This window comes from Chiloscyllium plagiosum, chromosome 25, assembly GCF_004010195.1.
Source record: "Chiloscyllium plagiosum isolate BGI_BamShark_2017 chromosome 25, ASM401019v2, whole genome shotgun sequence".
NCBI lineage: Eukaryota > Metazoa > Chordata > Chondrichthyes > Orectolobiformes > Hemiscylliidae > Chiloscyllium > Chiloscyllium plagiosum.
In genome coordinates, this window is record NC_057734.1 from 40,781,167 (window position 1) to 40,795,824 (window position 14,658).

The 14,658-nt window shown below is 44.0% G+C and overlaps 1 protein-coding gene across 3 annotated transcripts in view; it reads right to left on the bottom strand.

Annotated features, from left to right (window-relative positions):
• Positions 1–2,089: 2,089 nt before the first annotated feature.
• Positions 2,090–14,658, bottom strand: part of LOC122562775 — a 124,597-nt gene continuing 112,028 nt past the window's right edge. For all 3 annotated transcript variants that reach the window (XM_043715947.1, XM_043715946.1, XM_043715948.1), the window contains 2 exons: positions 7,513–7,697; positions 2,090–3,525 (listed from right to left, as the gene is read on the bottom strand). In XM_043715947.1, the coding sequence (XP_043571882.1) occupies positions 3,044–3,525; positions 7,513–7,697 (667 nt within the window). In that variant the 3' untranslated portion in view covers positions 2,090–3,043. The remainder of the gene's footprint in view (positions 3,526–7,512; positions 7,698–14,658) is intronic.

Sequence of the window (14,658 nt, forward strand, 5' to 3'; positions counted from 1 at the left end):
TGGTGAACGCGGGAGTGCCAAGGCAAGTATAGACACTGCTACAGTTTCTAATCTACATCACCTACTTTAAGGTCAATATTAATCCTAGAGACTGGAAATCCTCTTGTGCATTATTCCTGCTTGAAGAAAAAGACTTCCACAAAAAGTTGTGGCTTTAAGAGGTGTATCATGATTTCTTTTAGAAGGAGAGATTGTCCATGAGAAGATAAACAACTTCTGAGGCGTTGGGTTTTTTTTTAAGTTGGAACAATAGAAGCAGCCTGACTGGGTGTGATCAAGCTCTCACAGATCCAGAATTTTTTGTTAGCTTTTAGCAGTTGTTGCTAGGGCCTCACAGCAGAGTTGGAAGGCAGTGAATATCTCCCAGCTGCTCTACTCTCTCTCTCAGAATTGTCTTTTGATGTTCTTTCCTCCTGGATTGCACATGAGACAATCTGTTTTTGGAATTTGCCTTTTTGCCAAGGGGTGCGCTTATGGGATATTGCTATACTGGAACAGTTAATTAGTGATAGTTATTGTATCTATTATTCTATTAAGCTTTCCAATAGAGCTAGGATATTCCAAGTTCTTCTTTCTTCTGTTGTATTTTAACTGTAGTGATTAAGTACATTGTGTTCTGTTTAATGTCGAGTAGTTTGACCAATTGAATTGCACCTGGAACACAGCATCTCACATTTAAAATAGGAAAAGGTTAGGGTCTAGGCTACCTTCTTAATATATTTTGAGGGGGTCTGGTCTAGTCCATAACACACCCCTTCAATTTGCTCTATTTTGCAGCTGTGTTGGCACCTCCCACCAGCCACTTCTCCTTACCTCCCTGGAATTCTTGGAAGGACAGCCAGTATGGAACATCGCCAATATTCAATGTCTTTTACAATTCAGAACTTCCCCGAGTGACTATATCAAGTTAACACTCCATTGTCAATAAAGCAAGCAGCTACTACAAGACAAATGCTTGAAAAATATCAACACGTGCTTAGCTGAGAGCAGCTATTTAAATAACATTCACATTGGCTGCTTCAGGGCTGGGGTTAAACGTGTTTGATCAGTTGGCATGGAAGCTGCAATGGGAGATTCCCATTGGTTCTGGATGTAGGTTTACCCGCTGAGCTGGAAGCATTCCGACCAGAACTCTATCAACAAACACATGGACTTGGACCCGATTTACCACCCCTGAGAAAAAGAACTGGAAATGACATTAGCACAGGAAATGACATCACCAACCCAAAGAAACCCAAACATATAAATAGAAAGCAGGAAACACCACCAGTACTTCCTCCGGAGGCTCACTGAAAATGTTACCTAGTATGGTGACGAAACATTTGGAAATGAACCTTCCAGCTCAACGAGCAAACCTACATCCAGAATCTCAACCTGAGCTACAAATCTTCTCCAAACTCACTGTTTCCATTGGTATTGTGATGACATAGATTGTTCCTGGTTCGAATGCGTTCATTTGTTCCAGCTGCGAGGAATCAAACTTCCTTGGAAAATTGGAGCAGCTATTAAGGTCAGTGGTAACTGTTGGGACACACTGGTGTCTTTAAGGTCTGCCCATTACACAAGTGCAAGTCTGGCACGTCCAGAGAGCGAATTGCACCTTGTACTAGGTGAAGTCAGAACCTGAACTGAAGGGTGGTGCACTGTAACAATCTTCCCTTTCCTGGTGGGACATTATGTCATTCAATGAAAGGCATTTTGATTCGAAGAAGGGAGAGTGAATGACAGCCCCTGAGGATTCAAAGCTGGGATGAATGATCAAAGAATCAAGCCTTCGCCAACTTGGGATTAAATTTTAATTACCTCAGAGCTTTCGCATTGCTGTGCAAGTTTACAGTCAGCAAATATTCCCAAATGGACTGGAAAAATGTAAACTTAAGAGTTACAGTTGGTGTAAGTGGTGGATACACTGGAGCTTTTGTTTATCTGTGTTGTTAAAAAAAAGTCAGACCTATCGTTGTGTCAGCAACTTGCATGTACTCAAAGTAAAGTAAGAGCTGGGTACATTCTTCTTCAAGATGTGAAGCTCAAAGAGAGTTTTGAAGGGCTTTTATTGAGTGAATAGGCAGGAAGTGTTTCCATTAAAATAAATGGCCAAGTAAAGAAGGGAGGGATGAGATTTCATTAAATTACTCGGTGAGCTGTTACCATCTGGAATACAGTGCCTGAAAGGCTGGTAGAAGCAGATTCAATAATAGCTTGCAAAAGGAATTAAATCTCCAATGGAGCACTTATGAGAAAAGGGAAGACATGAGACTAATTAGAAACTGTTTTTAAGGACAACCCAGGAAATGACATAAGCTCCATGGTTCAGATGTATCCTGTGTGGCATTGATCCAGGGGCCCCGCCACCCTACATTATTGGAGGGACCCTCATCCCAATCCTGCAGATGGTAGAGAGAGTGGACATGTGTCACGGGCATGGATCCTGGGCAAGTGAGCCCAGCTCAATACTGAGGGCAGAAAGGCCTGCACAGGTTGGCAATATTATAATCACACGGCTAGTTCACACGGGTAGGACTAATGTCTGTGTCCACAACTAAATGGTCGTGTTTACCATCATTTCTAGACAGTCAGTCGAGCTGCTCACAGAGATATGAAATTAAATCTCCTTGGAGCAAAATGAGGGTGCCACGGTGGCTCAGTGGTTAGCACTGTCGCCTCATAGCGCCAGGGGCCTGGGTTTGATTCCAGCCTCAAGCGACTGTCTGTGTGGAGTTTGCACATTCTCCCTGTGTCTGCTTGGGTTTCCTCCCACAGCCCAATGATGTGCGGGTTGGGTGGATTGACCATGCTAAACTGCCCCATAGTGTCCAGGGATGTGCAGGCTAGGTGGATTAGCCACAGGAAATGCCGGGATAAGGTGAGATGTTCTGCTGAGGATTGGGGCAGAATCAATGGGCCAAATGGCCTGCAACTACACTGTAGGTATTCTATGATATACATGATATTGGTTGTCCAAGTGAAGCATATTCTCCCTCCCTCCCGCTCCAGGTGCAACCCTGTACTATCTCAGATGCTTTGCTGATCTCCTGTGTGGCCATTATTCATATTTTGCCTTCCTGGCAGATTGTGCCCACCCTCTGAGTATGGTCCAGTAAAAGGCAATGCCAAGCAGGCAGAAGGCAGCCACTGTGTAGATGTATTCAGCACGGAGATGGAACGGGGTGCCGCAAATGGGATACCATTCTGCGCCATCTGGTGGGGGCACAGCCCCTGGCAGGCAGTGCCAGTCAAACACGCCCTCGTCGTAGTCACCAGCACAGAGATATGTATGCCTATACAGGGTCTGGCCCAGCACTGAGGTCAGGGTTTCGGAAACATTGCAGGGACCCAGGGTCTGGTGAACTCCGACAGAGACCTGCTGTTCCGGTTTGGCCGTGGTGACCAAGAGCAGGAAGAAGAGGGAGTTGAGAAGGATCCCCTGCCCTGCTTCATGGTGCAACCAGGACACACCATAGACCCTGCTCGCCTCATCCTGTGGCCTACTCCGATCCGCGGTCCACACAATGAAAGCGTAGATAGCTGAATAAAAACAAAGAGCAGTTTGTTAAATTTACATCAACAACAATTCACACCAGACAAGCCTTGGCACAGTGGCTCAGTGGTTAGCACTGCTACCTCACAGTGCCAGGGACCCGGTTCAATTCCAGCCTCGGGCAATTGTCTGTGTGGAGGTTGCATGTTCTCCCTGTGTCTGTGTGGGTTCCCTCCGGGTGCTCCAGTTTCCTCCCACAATCCAAAGATGTGCAGATTAGCTGGATTGGCTGTGGTAAATTGCTCATCGTGTTCAGGGATGTGTAGGTTAGGTGCATTCGACAGAGGCAAATGTAGGGTAGGGGAATGGGTCTGGGTGGGTTACTCTTCAGAGGGTCAGTGTGGACTTGTTGGGGCGAAGGGCCTGTTTCCTCAATGTAGGGATTCTATTCTATTAAGTTTAATAAATTGTATTGTGTTGTTACTTCAATATAATCTGTGTCTAACTCATTCATTTCTGTCTGGATGTATCACTACTGGGTATGGCAACTGTACCATTCAAGATCGGAGAGTGGTGAACTTGGCCTGAGCAATCACAAAGGCCAACCTCCCATCTATAGAATCCATCTACTAGGCCCACTGTCAAGGAAAGGCCTCAGCATTCTCAAAGATCCATCCCAACTGTACCATTCAAGATCGGAGAGTGGTGAACTTGGCCTGGGCAATCACAAAGGCCAACCTCCCGTCTATAGAATCCATCTACCAGGCCCACTGTCAAGGAAAGGCCTCAGCATTCTCAAAGATCCATCCCACCCTGGCAATGCTTTTCTACAACCCCTACCATCGGGGAGAAGGTACAGAAGCCTGAACACACGCACCAGCCGGTTTTGAAACAGTTACTACTCTACTGCTGTTAGGACACTGAATGGACTCACAAACTCTTAACATTATCCTGTACCTGTATTTTTGTTTTTGCCACTGTTTACCTATGATTTACTTATCTATGCTATTTAACTCTGTGATCTGCCTGTATTGCTCGCAAGACAAAGTTTTTCACTGTGCCTCGGTACACGTGACAATACATTCAATTCAATTCAATTCATGTGGCAGATGTGAGGGGAGTGGGAATGGGTAAAGAAATGAAACATAAAACTGCAGCAGTGGGGGTTGTTACTGCTCACACAGGGGAACCCTTCCTCATAGAGTGGAGGAAACCCACCCTCCCACAATGCCACGCTCCCCCAACACCACCCCCATACCCCTGCTTGTCCCCAGGTAGTCACCAAAAAAATGCAAAGCTTGCCCTTGTCATCTCCCATGGCAGCAGCGGGCACTTTTAATGTGGGCCAGCTGCTGGTGAGAGTTGGCCCAGAATTAGGCTGATCAGATGGTGGGCTTTGGTGTTGGTGATAATCAACTGGGAGAAAGTGAGGTCTGCAGATGCCGGAGACCAGAGTCGAAGAGTATGGTGCTGGAAAAGCACAGCAGGTCAGGCAGGGAGGTAGGAAAAACCCCTCCCCAAGGCTGACCAACTTCCAACCTGCCACCTTTAAGGCTTTTTTGAAAAAAAACTCATTCACAAGATGAAGGTGTCGCTGGCTAGGTATGGCCCATCCCTAATTGCCCAGAGGGCAGTTAAGAGTTAACCACATTGCTGGGAGTCTGAAGTCACATGTAGGCCAGACCAGGTCAGGGTGGCAGTTTCCCTTCCTTAAAGGGCATTAGTGAACCAGGTGGGTTTTTCCAGACAATGGATTCATGGTCATCATTAGACTCTTAATTCCAGATTTTTATTGAATTCAAATTCCATTTGCTGTGGTGGGATTCGAACCTGGGTCCCCAGAACATTACCTGGATGTCTGGATTAACACTTCAACGATAACATCACCAGGCCGTCACCTCCCTGGTTCACCTTCCCCACTGGGAAGGTTCGACTCACAGACCTGCAGTGGTTGGGTCTGAGAGTTATGGACGTTTTGAAATGGGCACATTATGTCCAATGACACAACACGTCTGCCTTTACCCAGCTGTTCTAGATCAGGAGTGGAATTCTGTGTTAATGTTTTGACTGCTTAGCCATGAAGTCAAAGATCACCGTGGCTGAGGACCTGGAACACAAAATCAATATTGCACCAGGCAGTGCACTGTCAAGTGAGGCATCAGGAGAATTCATAATTAAAGTATTCAATGCCGTTTCACATTTCAGGATTTTTTTGATCATTCTCTCCAAAGCCCTAAAAAACTTGAAAACAAAAGTTAATTTGATGTTGGATTTATAAAGCACACTGTATTCTCACAAGGCTTAAAAGGGCACCTTGACTTAAGGTGGTTAGAATGCTAAATAGGAATTGTCTAGTGCCTGGGGAAAAGCAATCAGCAATTGATTTTTGGTTCTTTGATCTCTGCCTGTAAAACTATGAGGGAATGAAAAAGGCACAGATTATATTGAAGTAACAACACTGTGAGATGCCATTTATTAAAGTTAAGAAAGGTAAGGCTTCATGTGAAATGTTCTTTATGTTTTAAAACTACTTGAAAACAGTCTAATCAAATTAAATCAAATTGTACCAGTTCTGAGAAGGGTCACTAGACTCAAAATGTTAACTCTGTTTTCTCTACACAGTTGCTGTCAGATCTGCCGAGTTTCTCCAGCAATTTCTGCTTCTGTTTGCTTCAGATCTCCAGCACCTGCAGTGCTTCATTTTATTACATAAATTAGTTTAAACCAGATTAAAGGGTGCAAACCCCTTAACAGCGGACTGTAACAAAATTCAATTGTTCAAAATTCAAATTAAGAAGTCATTTTAAAGGTTGATAATAATGCACTCTTGCCCCTGTGGTGTCCACCAGTCATGGTGGTCTTGAGCATGTCAGGAGACACACCTGATCCCACTCTAAGGTCACTTGGGCATGAATAAAACCATGATAGAAGGGCAAGCAGTTAGACCAAATGGTCACCTTGGCCTCTTCATGGTCACCTTGGCCAAGCCTGTCCTTTACCTTGTGCTAATGCCCATTGTTTAAGATTAATTCAGACTGTGTGGTTACAAGGGCTAGTTGGTTCATTCAGCATACTGTGAAATGAAGCAGCGTACCATTTTGTATCCAACACTGAAAATATCTCGGGTACTTTATAGAAGTTTATAAAATCATGAGAGGCGTGGACAGGGTGAATAGCCAGGTCTCTTCCCCAGGGTATGGGTTTATAAAAATAGAGGTCATAAATTTAAGGTAGGAGGGGAAGATCTAAAAGGGACCTAAGTGACAACTTTTTCACACAGAAGGCGGTGTGTGTATGGAATGAGTTGCCAGGGAAAGTGATGGAGACTGGTACAACATTTAAAAGACATTTGGATGGGTATATGAATAGGAAGGGCTTAGATATGGCAAATGGGACTAGATTAGGTTAGGATATCTGGTCGGCATGGACAGATGGACCGAAGGGTCTGTTTCCGTGCTGTCCATTTCTGTGACTCTATTTTGTATCTAACCTTCTCTCACCAGATGCTTGCTTGGTCAGATTCGGTGAGGTTGAAGACGCGTTTAAATAAAGATGCAGAGTTTGGAGTCAGCTTACAAGCGGGTGTTGTACTATCCTATCGAGAGTTGTAGGACTGTATGAGGCCCTCTGACTGTGTGAGTAAATGAAGTCACTGAACTCCTGAAGCAATCTACAGCAAACCAAATTTCTAATATCACATTGGAATCATCACTTAGCTCCAGCAACACTGTAATGGTCTTTGCAGCTGTCTGTCTATTACTACATCATGTTGTAGTGACGTTGTGTCATGAACGAGTCATGATCTGTAGCTTTCCAGCTCTGCTAGGTAGGTGAAAGGTCAATAATGTGTCCTTAGTGGACCAACTCTCTGTTGGCTGTGGAGGGCTGTTGGCTTTTCCATTTGATCTGTGACTTACTGGTAAACATTAAGTGATAACCTGTCCAAGTTAATTCATTAGTTTTAACTGTGGTGAAATTAATCATTTAATTAGTAGGCCAAAGGAGGCATAGCATCTCTATAAACCCACACTTACCCAACTGCACCATCACGATGTTCTCTGTGTGTATTTTGTAAATGTCATGCGGAACATGATATAAAGGCAGAAACTGAGTCAGAACAGCCAATGGAAACGTGAAGATTCCAGCCAGCAAGGCCACTGCCATTTCTTTGACAATCCCAGAGGAAACAGCTTTGGAGGCATTCCCAGTAATTGCTTTTCTATGAGAAGAAACAGAAAAGAAACATTTAACAATAAAGACACCGAGGAAGAGTAGCCAGCTCCCATTGGGTGCATTCCTGGAGGTTCCATCACGTGACTTGCCCGTCAATCAGCTCCAACCCCTACACTCCAACCATTGGTCCACATTCCAGATGCATTGTCTTCCCTCAGCCAATCGGGATTGGAATAGATGCCCTGTTATCCAATTGCTTTGATCATGACTGTTGGTGAAGCAGCTCTTTTTCCCCATCATCAATATTTTTATAGCTAATAAAATGATGAGTTTTATTTACTGTCCCTTCAATTTTTTTTTCATGCTTTGCTTTGTAGGGATTAACCTTCAATTGCTAGAGATCTCAGGACAAATCCAAGCCACCCAACGACTGGAGGAAGAACGCTTCATCTTCCGCCTTAGGATCCTTCAACCACATGGCTTGACTTCACTAGTTTTCTAATCTCCCCTCTCCCCACCTCATCCCAGATCCAACCCTCCAACTCGGCACTGCCTTCTTGACCTGTCCATCTTCCATTCCCACCTATCTGCTCCAGCCTTCCACTGACCTATCACTATCACTCCCCATCTGCATCCACCTATAACCTTCCCACCTACCTTCCCCCCAGCCCCATTCCCACCCTCCTATTTATCTCTCAGCCGCCTTCCCTCTCCACATTCCTGGTGAAGGGCTTATGCCTGAAACGTTGACTCTCCTGCTTCCCGGATGCTCCCTGACCTACTGTGCTTTTCCAGCGCCACATTTTTTGAACCTGAAAGGTTGGCAGGCAGCCATCTGTGAAAGGTAGGGTGTGCTTTCCAATAAACTGCCCACTGCCAGCCGTGATTCAGCTGTGGCACAAAGTCCCCATGAGGAATATATTTGGTGATTTTTGTTTTAATTGTCAGATGGTTATTGTATCACTTATCTACATTATGATGCTATATGAAAATTATTTCAAAGCATAACCTTCTCCCCCATTTCTTCTGTCTCACCTGACACTTTCTGAAGTATAGTTTCACATACACCATTACTCTCTGATGCCTCAGTCAAGTGGCCAATCCTCATGTATGAGGGCTGGAATTAGGACTTGGGGTCACTATTTAAAAATAAGATGTTGCCCATTTAGAACCGAGACTAGGAGAACTTTTTTCTCTCACAGGAGATTGTGAGTCTATGGAACACTCTTCCTCATAAGAAAGTGGAAAGCGTGTCTTTAATCATTTCTAAGGCAGATGCGGATAGATTCTTGATAAGTAAAGAGATGAAGGGTTGTTGGAGATCAGTGAAAATTGCAGATCTGCTATGCACCAACTGAAGGATAGGGCAGGCTTAAGGGACCAAATGGTCTACTCCTAATCCTAATGTTCATACGGAATGCTGTTTAATCATTGATGTATAACTTTAAGCCAAATACTTGAATCACCGAATAAGCAGAGGTCATTGAAATGACCATCAGGATTCACTAAGATCATGGCATTTAGAGAACCATCCTCCTTGTCCATTTGGCTCAGGGCTGAACATATTAATACTACTGGGTGTTCATAAACAAGCAAGAAAAAATTTGCCATTTCAAATTTTCATACAGATAGTTCACATCACGGCATTAACCCAACCATCCAATTCTCTGGTGGTACGGAAAAGACTGCAAATCGCTAGTGATCTGAAATAAGGTAAGCTGAAAGTAGACAGAATGTGTCAAACAGAAATGGTCCATTTCTTACATTTGGGCTGAGTATCCTTCATCAGAACTAAAGGCTGCGAGGATAAACACTGGTCTCATGACACATTCTGTGCAGAGAATTTTGTTCTTAACTAAAGGCTTTATTGCCATTCCCATGAGCAGACCTTGGTGTGTACAATCTGGAATTACATTGGCTGGGTCAGCTAAGCTATAGCGCTTCTGTCCCTGCACTAAAAAGTTGTTTAAATTGTCCTGCAGTCTCTAAAGCTTTTTCGCTATTGATTTCTCTTTATACAGTGGTATACTAATCCCCAGTCTTTATTCTGTTGGGTATACTTGACAGAGGTGGCAACTGAATTGTGATATAAGGTTGATCCTCAAACCATTATTGGTTTTAATAAACCAACTTAAATACATTCCAATAGACATTGGCTTATCTTTTTCAATAAATTTTAATTGATCACAAGGTTAGAAATTAACTGTTTCTATAAAGGAAAGTGTCATGCCTATTTGACGTTCTTTGGATGCTACAAATCACATTGTATCAAAAAAAATTAGAAGGTTTTAGTCTAAGGTTTTATTTAGTAGAATGTCAATTATAATAATAATAGGGAAACTATTGATCAGACTTCAAAGCATAGGAAAAAGTAAAGAACTGTGATTGCTGGAAATCAGAAACAAAATTAGAAATTGCTGGAAAAACTAAGCAAGTCTGACAGCAAAACACTGCATTTTTCCAGAAATTTATGATTTTGTTTCAAAGCATAGGAGATATATTAAAACAAAGGGGTAATGCTGAGGCCTTTAGCTCAATGGGCAAAGCAGGAGAAAGAAGAGACTAAGTATTGACAATGAAAATTTCATGACAGAGTTATAATTTATCATTATTGTAACTATGTCTTGCAGGAGTAAGTAGATTACCACACGGGCAGTGAAGACACAAAGTTGCCACCAGTAATGAATATTTGTCTTCCCAAAGGGCTAAGTGACGGAAACATTAGAAATTTAGAGACTCCCAGTAACCAGTTTGTGCACGGCAAGCTCCCACAAACAGTATGAAGATGACCAGATAATCTGTGTGGTGTGATTTTACCCCTTAACTAACATAAATAAAACAGCTTCTTTTGTCATTGCTGTGTCCTTGCTGGCTGCCACACGCCTGTACATTTTAACAGTCGCTAAATGTCAGAAGCAGTGAATTCACGGTAAAGCACACGGGGCTGTCCTGAAGAAGTGAAAGGTGCTATATACAGAGGAACCTCGATGATCCGAATGTCAATTATCCAAATTTTGGATTATCCGAAGAAGATCTCAAGGTCCCGATAGAAACATTGCATCAAAGAGGTGTTTCCAACACTGTTCGCATCTTTTGTTTACAATGATTAAAAATGAACTCAGCTTACTGAAATGCTGCCGAGAGCAGCCATGATCATCGATAGGAGCCCAGGCACTGACTCCAAATGACTGACCGCCCACTCTCTCTCTCTCTCTCCCCCCACACTTTCCCTGGAGTTCCCTAGACAGGGCTAGAGGGGGATGGACAGTAGGTGGGTGGGGACGCACAGGGGAAGGGGACGGACAGGGGGAGTGCGGGGCGGTGGGGTGGCCGAGTCGAATGGTGGGGGTGCTGGGGGTAGATGGGGGGGAGGGGAGGCTTCAGCAATGCTGCAGGTCCCTTACACACAAGTGTGTGTCTGCTCAGAAACAAACCCTGAGACAGAGAGAGGGAGCAAGGCAGGCAGAGTGAAGAAACAGGAAACTTCAGAAACCCCCCAAGTGCCAGAGGAGAGGCATTGAATCAATTAACCAAATAATCAATTATCCAGATGAAGTAGTGCCCGCCCATCTCATTCAGATAATCAAGGTTCCTCTGGTAAATCAAACCACTTTCTGACTGAGACAAAAGTGCAGCCAGCTGAGCCAAGCTTACACTGAACCATTGACAAAAACCAACACATCACACAATTTGTTTTGAGTAAAGGTTGTCATAGAGGCAGAAGCGAAGGGACAGTCTGCCCTTTGATCGATCCCTGTGCCATTTTTAAAAATGAAAACTAGGAGTAAAATCTTACTCTTGAGAGTAAGTGCTCATTTTTATGCTCCGACAGACAGAGAGAAGATTTTGCAATGGGAAAATCGGCAGCTAGTTCTACATTCTGCCAGATTGTCCTTTCCAAACCAGTAAAGAGGAATGAGGGATAGAAAAAGGACTGGAGGATTGTACTCCTTGTATGACATATTTCTTTTTAATCATTGTCAGGATATTTACATTGCTGGAAAGCTCAATGCAGAACTGTCCTGGAAGAGTTGGAGTTGCGTAATATTCTTGAACTTGTCATGCGTGGTTCAGTTGGTAATACCCCTGACGCTAAATCACAAGGTTCCCTCATTCAGTTCCAACTTAGTGAGTGGTGTATTGTCTTCCAGATGAGCTGCTGGAGCGAAGTCTGTGGCACAGAGGCTGGTAAATGCATTGCCAGAGGAGGAGGTGGTGGAGGCAAACACAATCGCAATGTTTAAGTGGCATATTGACAGATATATGAATAGCCAGGGAATAGAGGGAGGTGGACTGCATAGATTGCAATAGGGTTTTAGTTTAGAAAGACATCTTGTGTCAGCACAGTTTTGATGGGCCAAAGGGCCTGTTTCTCTGCTGTACAGTTCTTTGATTTTGTTTCTTGTGGTCCCACATGGCTGCTCCAGTCAATACAGCAGATCTCACAGCACAGCAAATGTAGGGAAGTTCTCTCTGGTGCCCAATAGTTAACATGCAACCAGCATCGCAAGGACAATAGGCTCAGTTGTCAGGTTTGTGATGCAGAGTGACCCCAACAGCACAGGTTCAATTCCCACACCGGCTGAGATTACCATGAAAGAATTCTCCTTTTTAACCTCTCCCCTTGCCTGAGGCGCAGTGACCCTCAGGTTAAACCATCACCAGTGTCTCTCTCTAATGTGAGAGAGAGCAGCCCTATGGTCTGGTAAGACCCTTTTCCTCTGTGGGTACCTGTTGTGCTCAAATTAGATGCACCATTTCTTGCATTATGACAACACTCCCAAAGTGCTCCATTGGCTATAAAAATGTCCAATGTTGAATGACACTATGTAAATGCATGTCATCTTTTTATTTTCAAATTGCTGCAATCCAGGAGGTAAAGATGCTTCCAGGGTGCAGTTGGATAAGGAGCAGTAAGACTTTGATGTTCACTGCACATTTCGAGTAGATGGGACAGTGATAAATGTTCAACTGGAAATGATGTGTGACTTGAAGGTGATAGTATCCCTATTCACCAGTGGCCCTTCTTCAGAAAGATTGTCTGTGGTAGAGCTCTTAGTTTTGAGAGGGACTTTTCCCTGGGAGTGCAGGAGCCCCTGAGTTCACCGTCATACTTCAGATAACACAAATATCAAAGCCCCAACTCACCCAAGGTAAGGGCTTGTTTCTTAAAAGGAAACAACTTGGCGAATTCAACACGAACTTTATTTGAGCTGTCTGTTGGGAAGTCATGCTGGTAAAAGGTGTAATTATGCAAGTTCAAAGCAGAACCACTTTCTAAGTCTTCCAAGCTCAGTAAACAAAAATGCACTAAATTTAAATGAATCATTGTCGGCTTTGGAAGAAAACAGGATTAGACTTTCAGTCAACACTGAACCTGTCTGTAATTGCTGAGAGGCACTGCTAAAAATACCTGCTCTTTCAGCAACAATGCTGAATTTCCAAAAGCTTTCGTGAGATAGATTGATTATATGATGGAATGAATCATAAATGTCACACAGGCTGTCAGCACAGCTGCAGGCTTGAAGCCTAATGAAAATAACAGGGAGCACGATACAATTGCCTTGTGTATACACCCATCTGTGAAGGAAAACTTCCTGAGCTATAAATAGCTGAATTAACATATGAATTGATCACTTCAAAAGAAAGCTCAGCTAACTGAACTGGCATCACCATTGGAAATATGTGCCCTAACACCAGGCATTGCTGGGGGGAGTGGGGATGAGGGGTTAATGTATTTACTATAACCTGGGAGCTTTCCCTTATCCTCCCTGATGTTCAGCGTAATAATGATTTGCCTGTGTGAGGTGGATTTCTATGCAGTTAAAAGTGACTCATTGGGTATTAAAACAGCCACAGCTCCGTTCTGTTGGAAGTTCTGCCTTAGTCCAGTACTAAGCCCTCTCCTCTGAATCAGGAGGCCACAGGTCCCAAGTTCCACTTCCTGGAGGACCATCAAATCGGTGAAAGACACTCTTTGGTCTGCCTGAAACTGTGATGGACCCCCCTCGCTCTCCCAGCAGAAATATCTGTGGCCAGTGACTAGCTGATTAGAAGCTCAATCCCCAGCCACCACACATTGGGCCCAGTATAACAAGGTCCTAATGGGACTGATGGGACTGACTCTAACACTTCCCCTCCCCCCACACACCCCCGGGAGGATGGCCATGGTCGCCACGCGCAGAAACTTCTGGGGGTTACAATTTTCTTACAGTGTGGAAGCAGGCCATTCAGCCCATCAAGTCCACACTGACCCTCTGAAGAGCATCCCACCTGGACCCACCTACCATTTCCTTACCCCTGTCTAATCCACTTAACCTGTTTTTTTGGCAATTTGAGAATGGGGTGGGTTTCAAAAAACTCACAGGTTAGAAGAAAATGGAAACTGGGTGCTGTCTTCACCAGGGTGTATCCCCAATGGATAAAGGGGAAGTGACCAATGATAACATTGCCTTCCTTCATCTCCCTTCCCCCATATTAAGACCTTTTAAAAATTCATCAATAAAAAGGCTTCTAATAATCTCAGTTGTCCATTAATTGTTAGTAATCCACGGGAGATAGATCGCAAGATTTGGTGCCTGTCCACCTTCTCTATTATGGAGGGAGCTCGGTGGGGTTGAGTAGGAGGGTGGTACGTAGCCACTGTCTCCATAAAATATCTGCCATCAACCAAAGCATACCCCATGACTGTGCTCTTAAGTGTTGTGAAAATTCCAATTTCCAAATTGGGAATTTCTCAAAATGCAAACGCAGAACCGTTATTCATATTGAAGAATTTCTAAGAATCCCTTCAGTGTGGAAACAGGCCCTTTGGCCCAACAAGTCCACACCGACCCTTGAAAGAGTAACCAACCCAGACCATTCCCTACCCTATATTTCCCCCTGACTAATGTACCCAACCTACACATCCCTGAACTCTATGGCCAATTTAGCATGGTCAATTCACCTAACCTGTACATCTTTGGAAACTGGAGCACCCAGAGGAAACTAAGCAGACATGGAGAGAA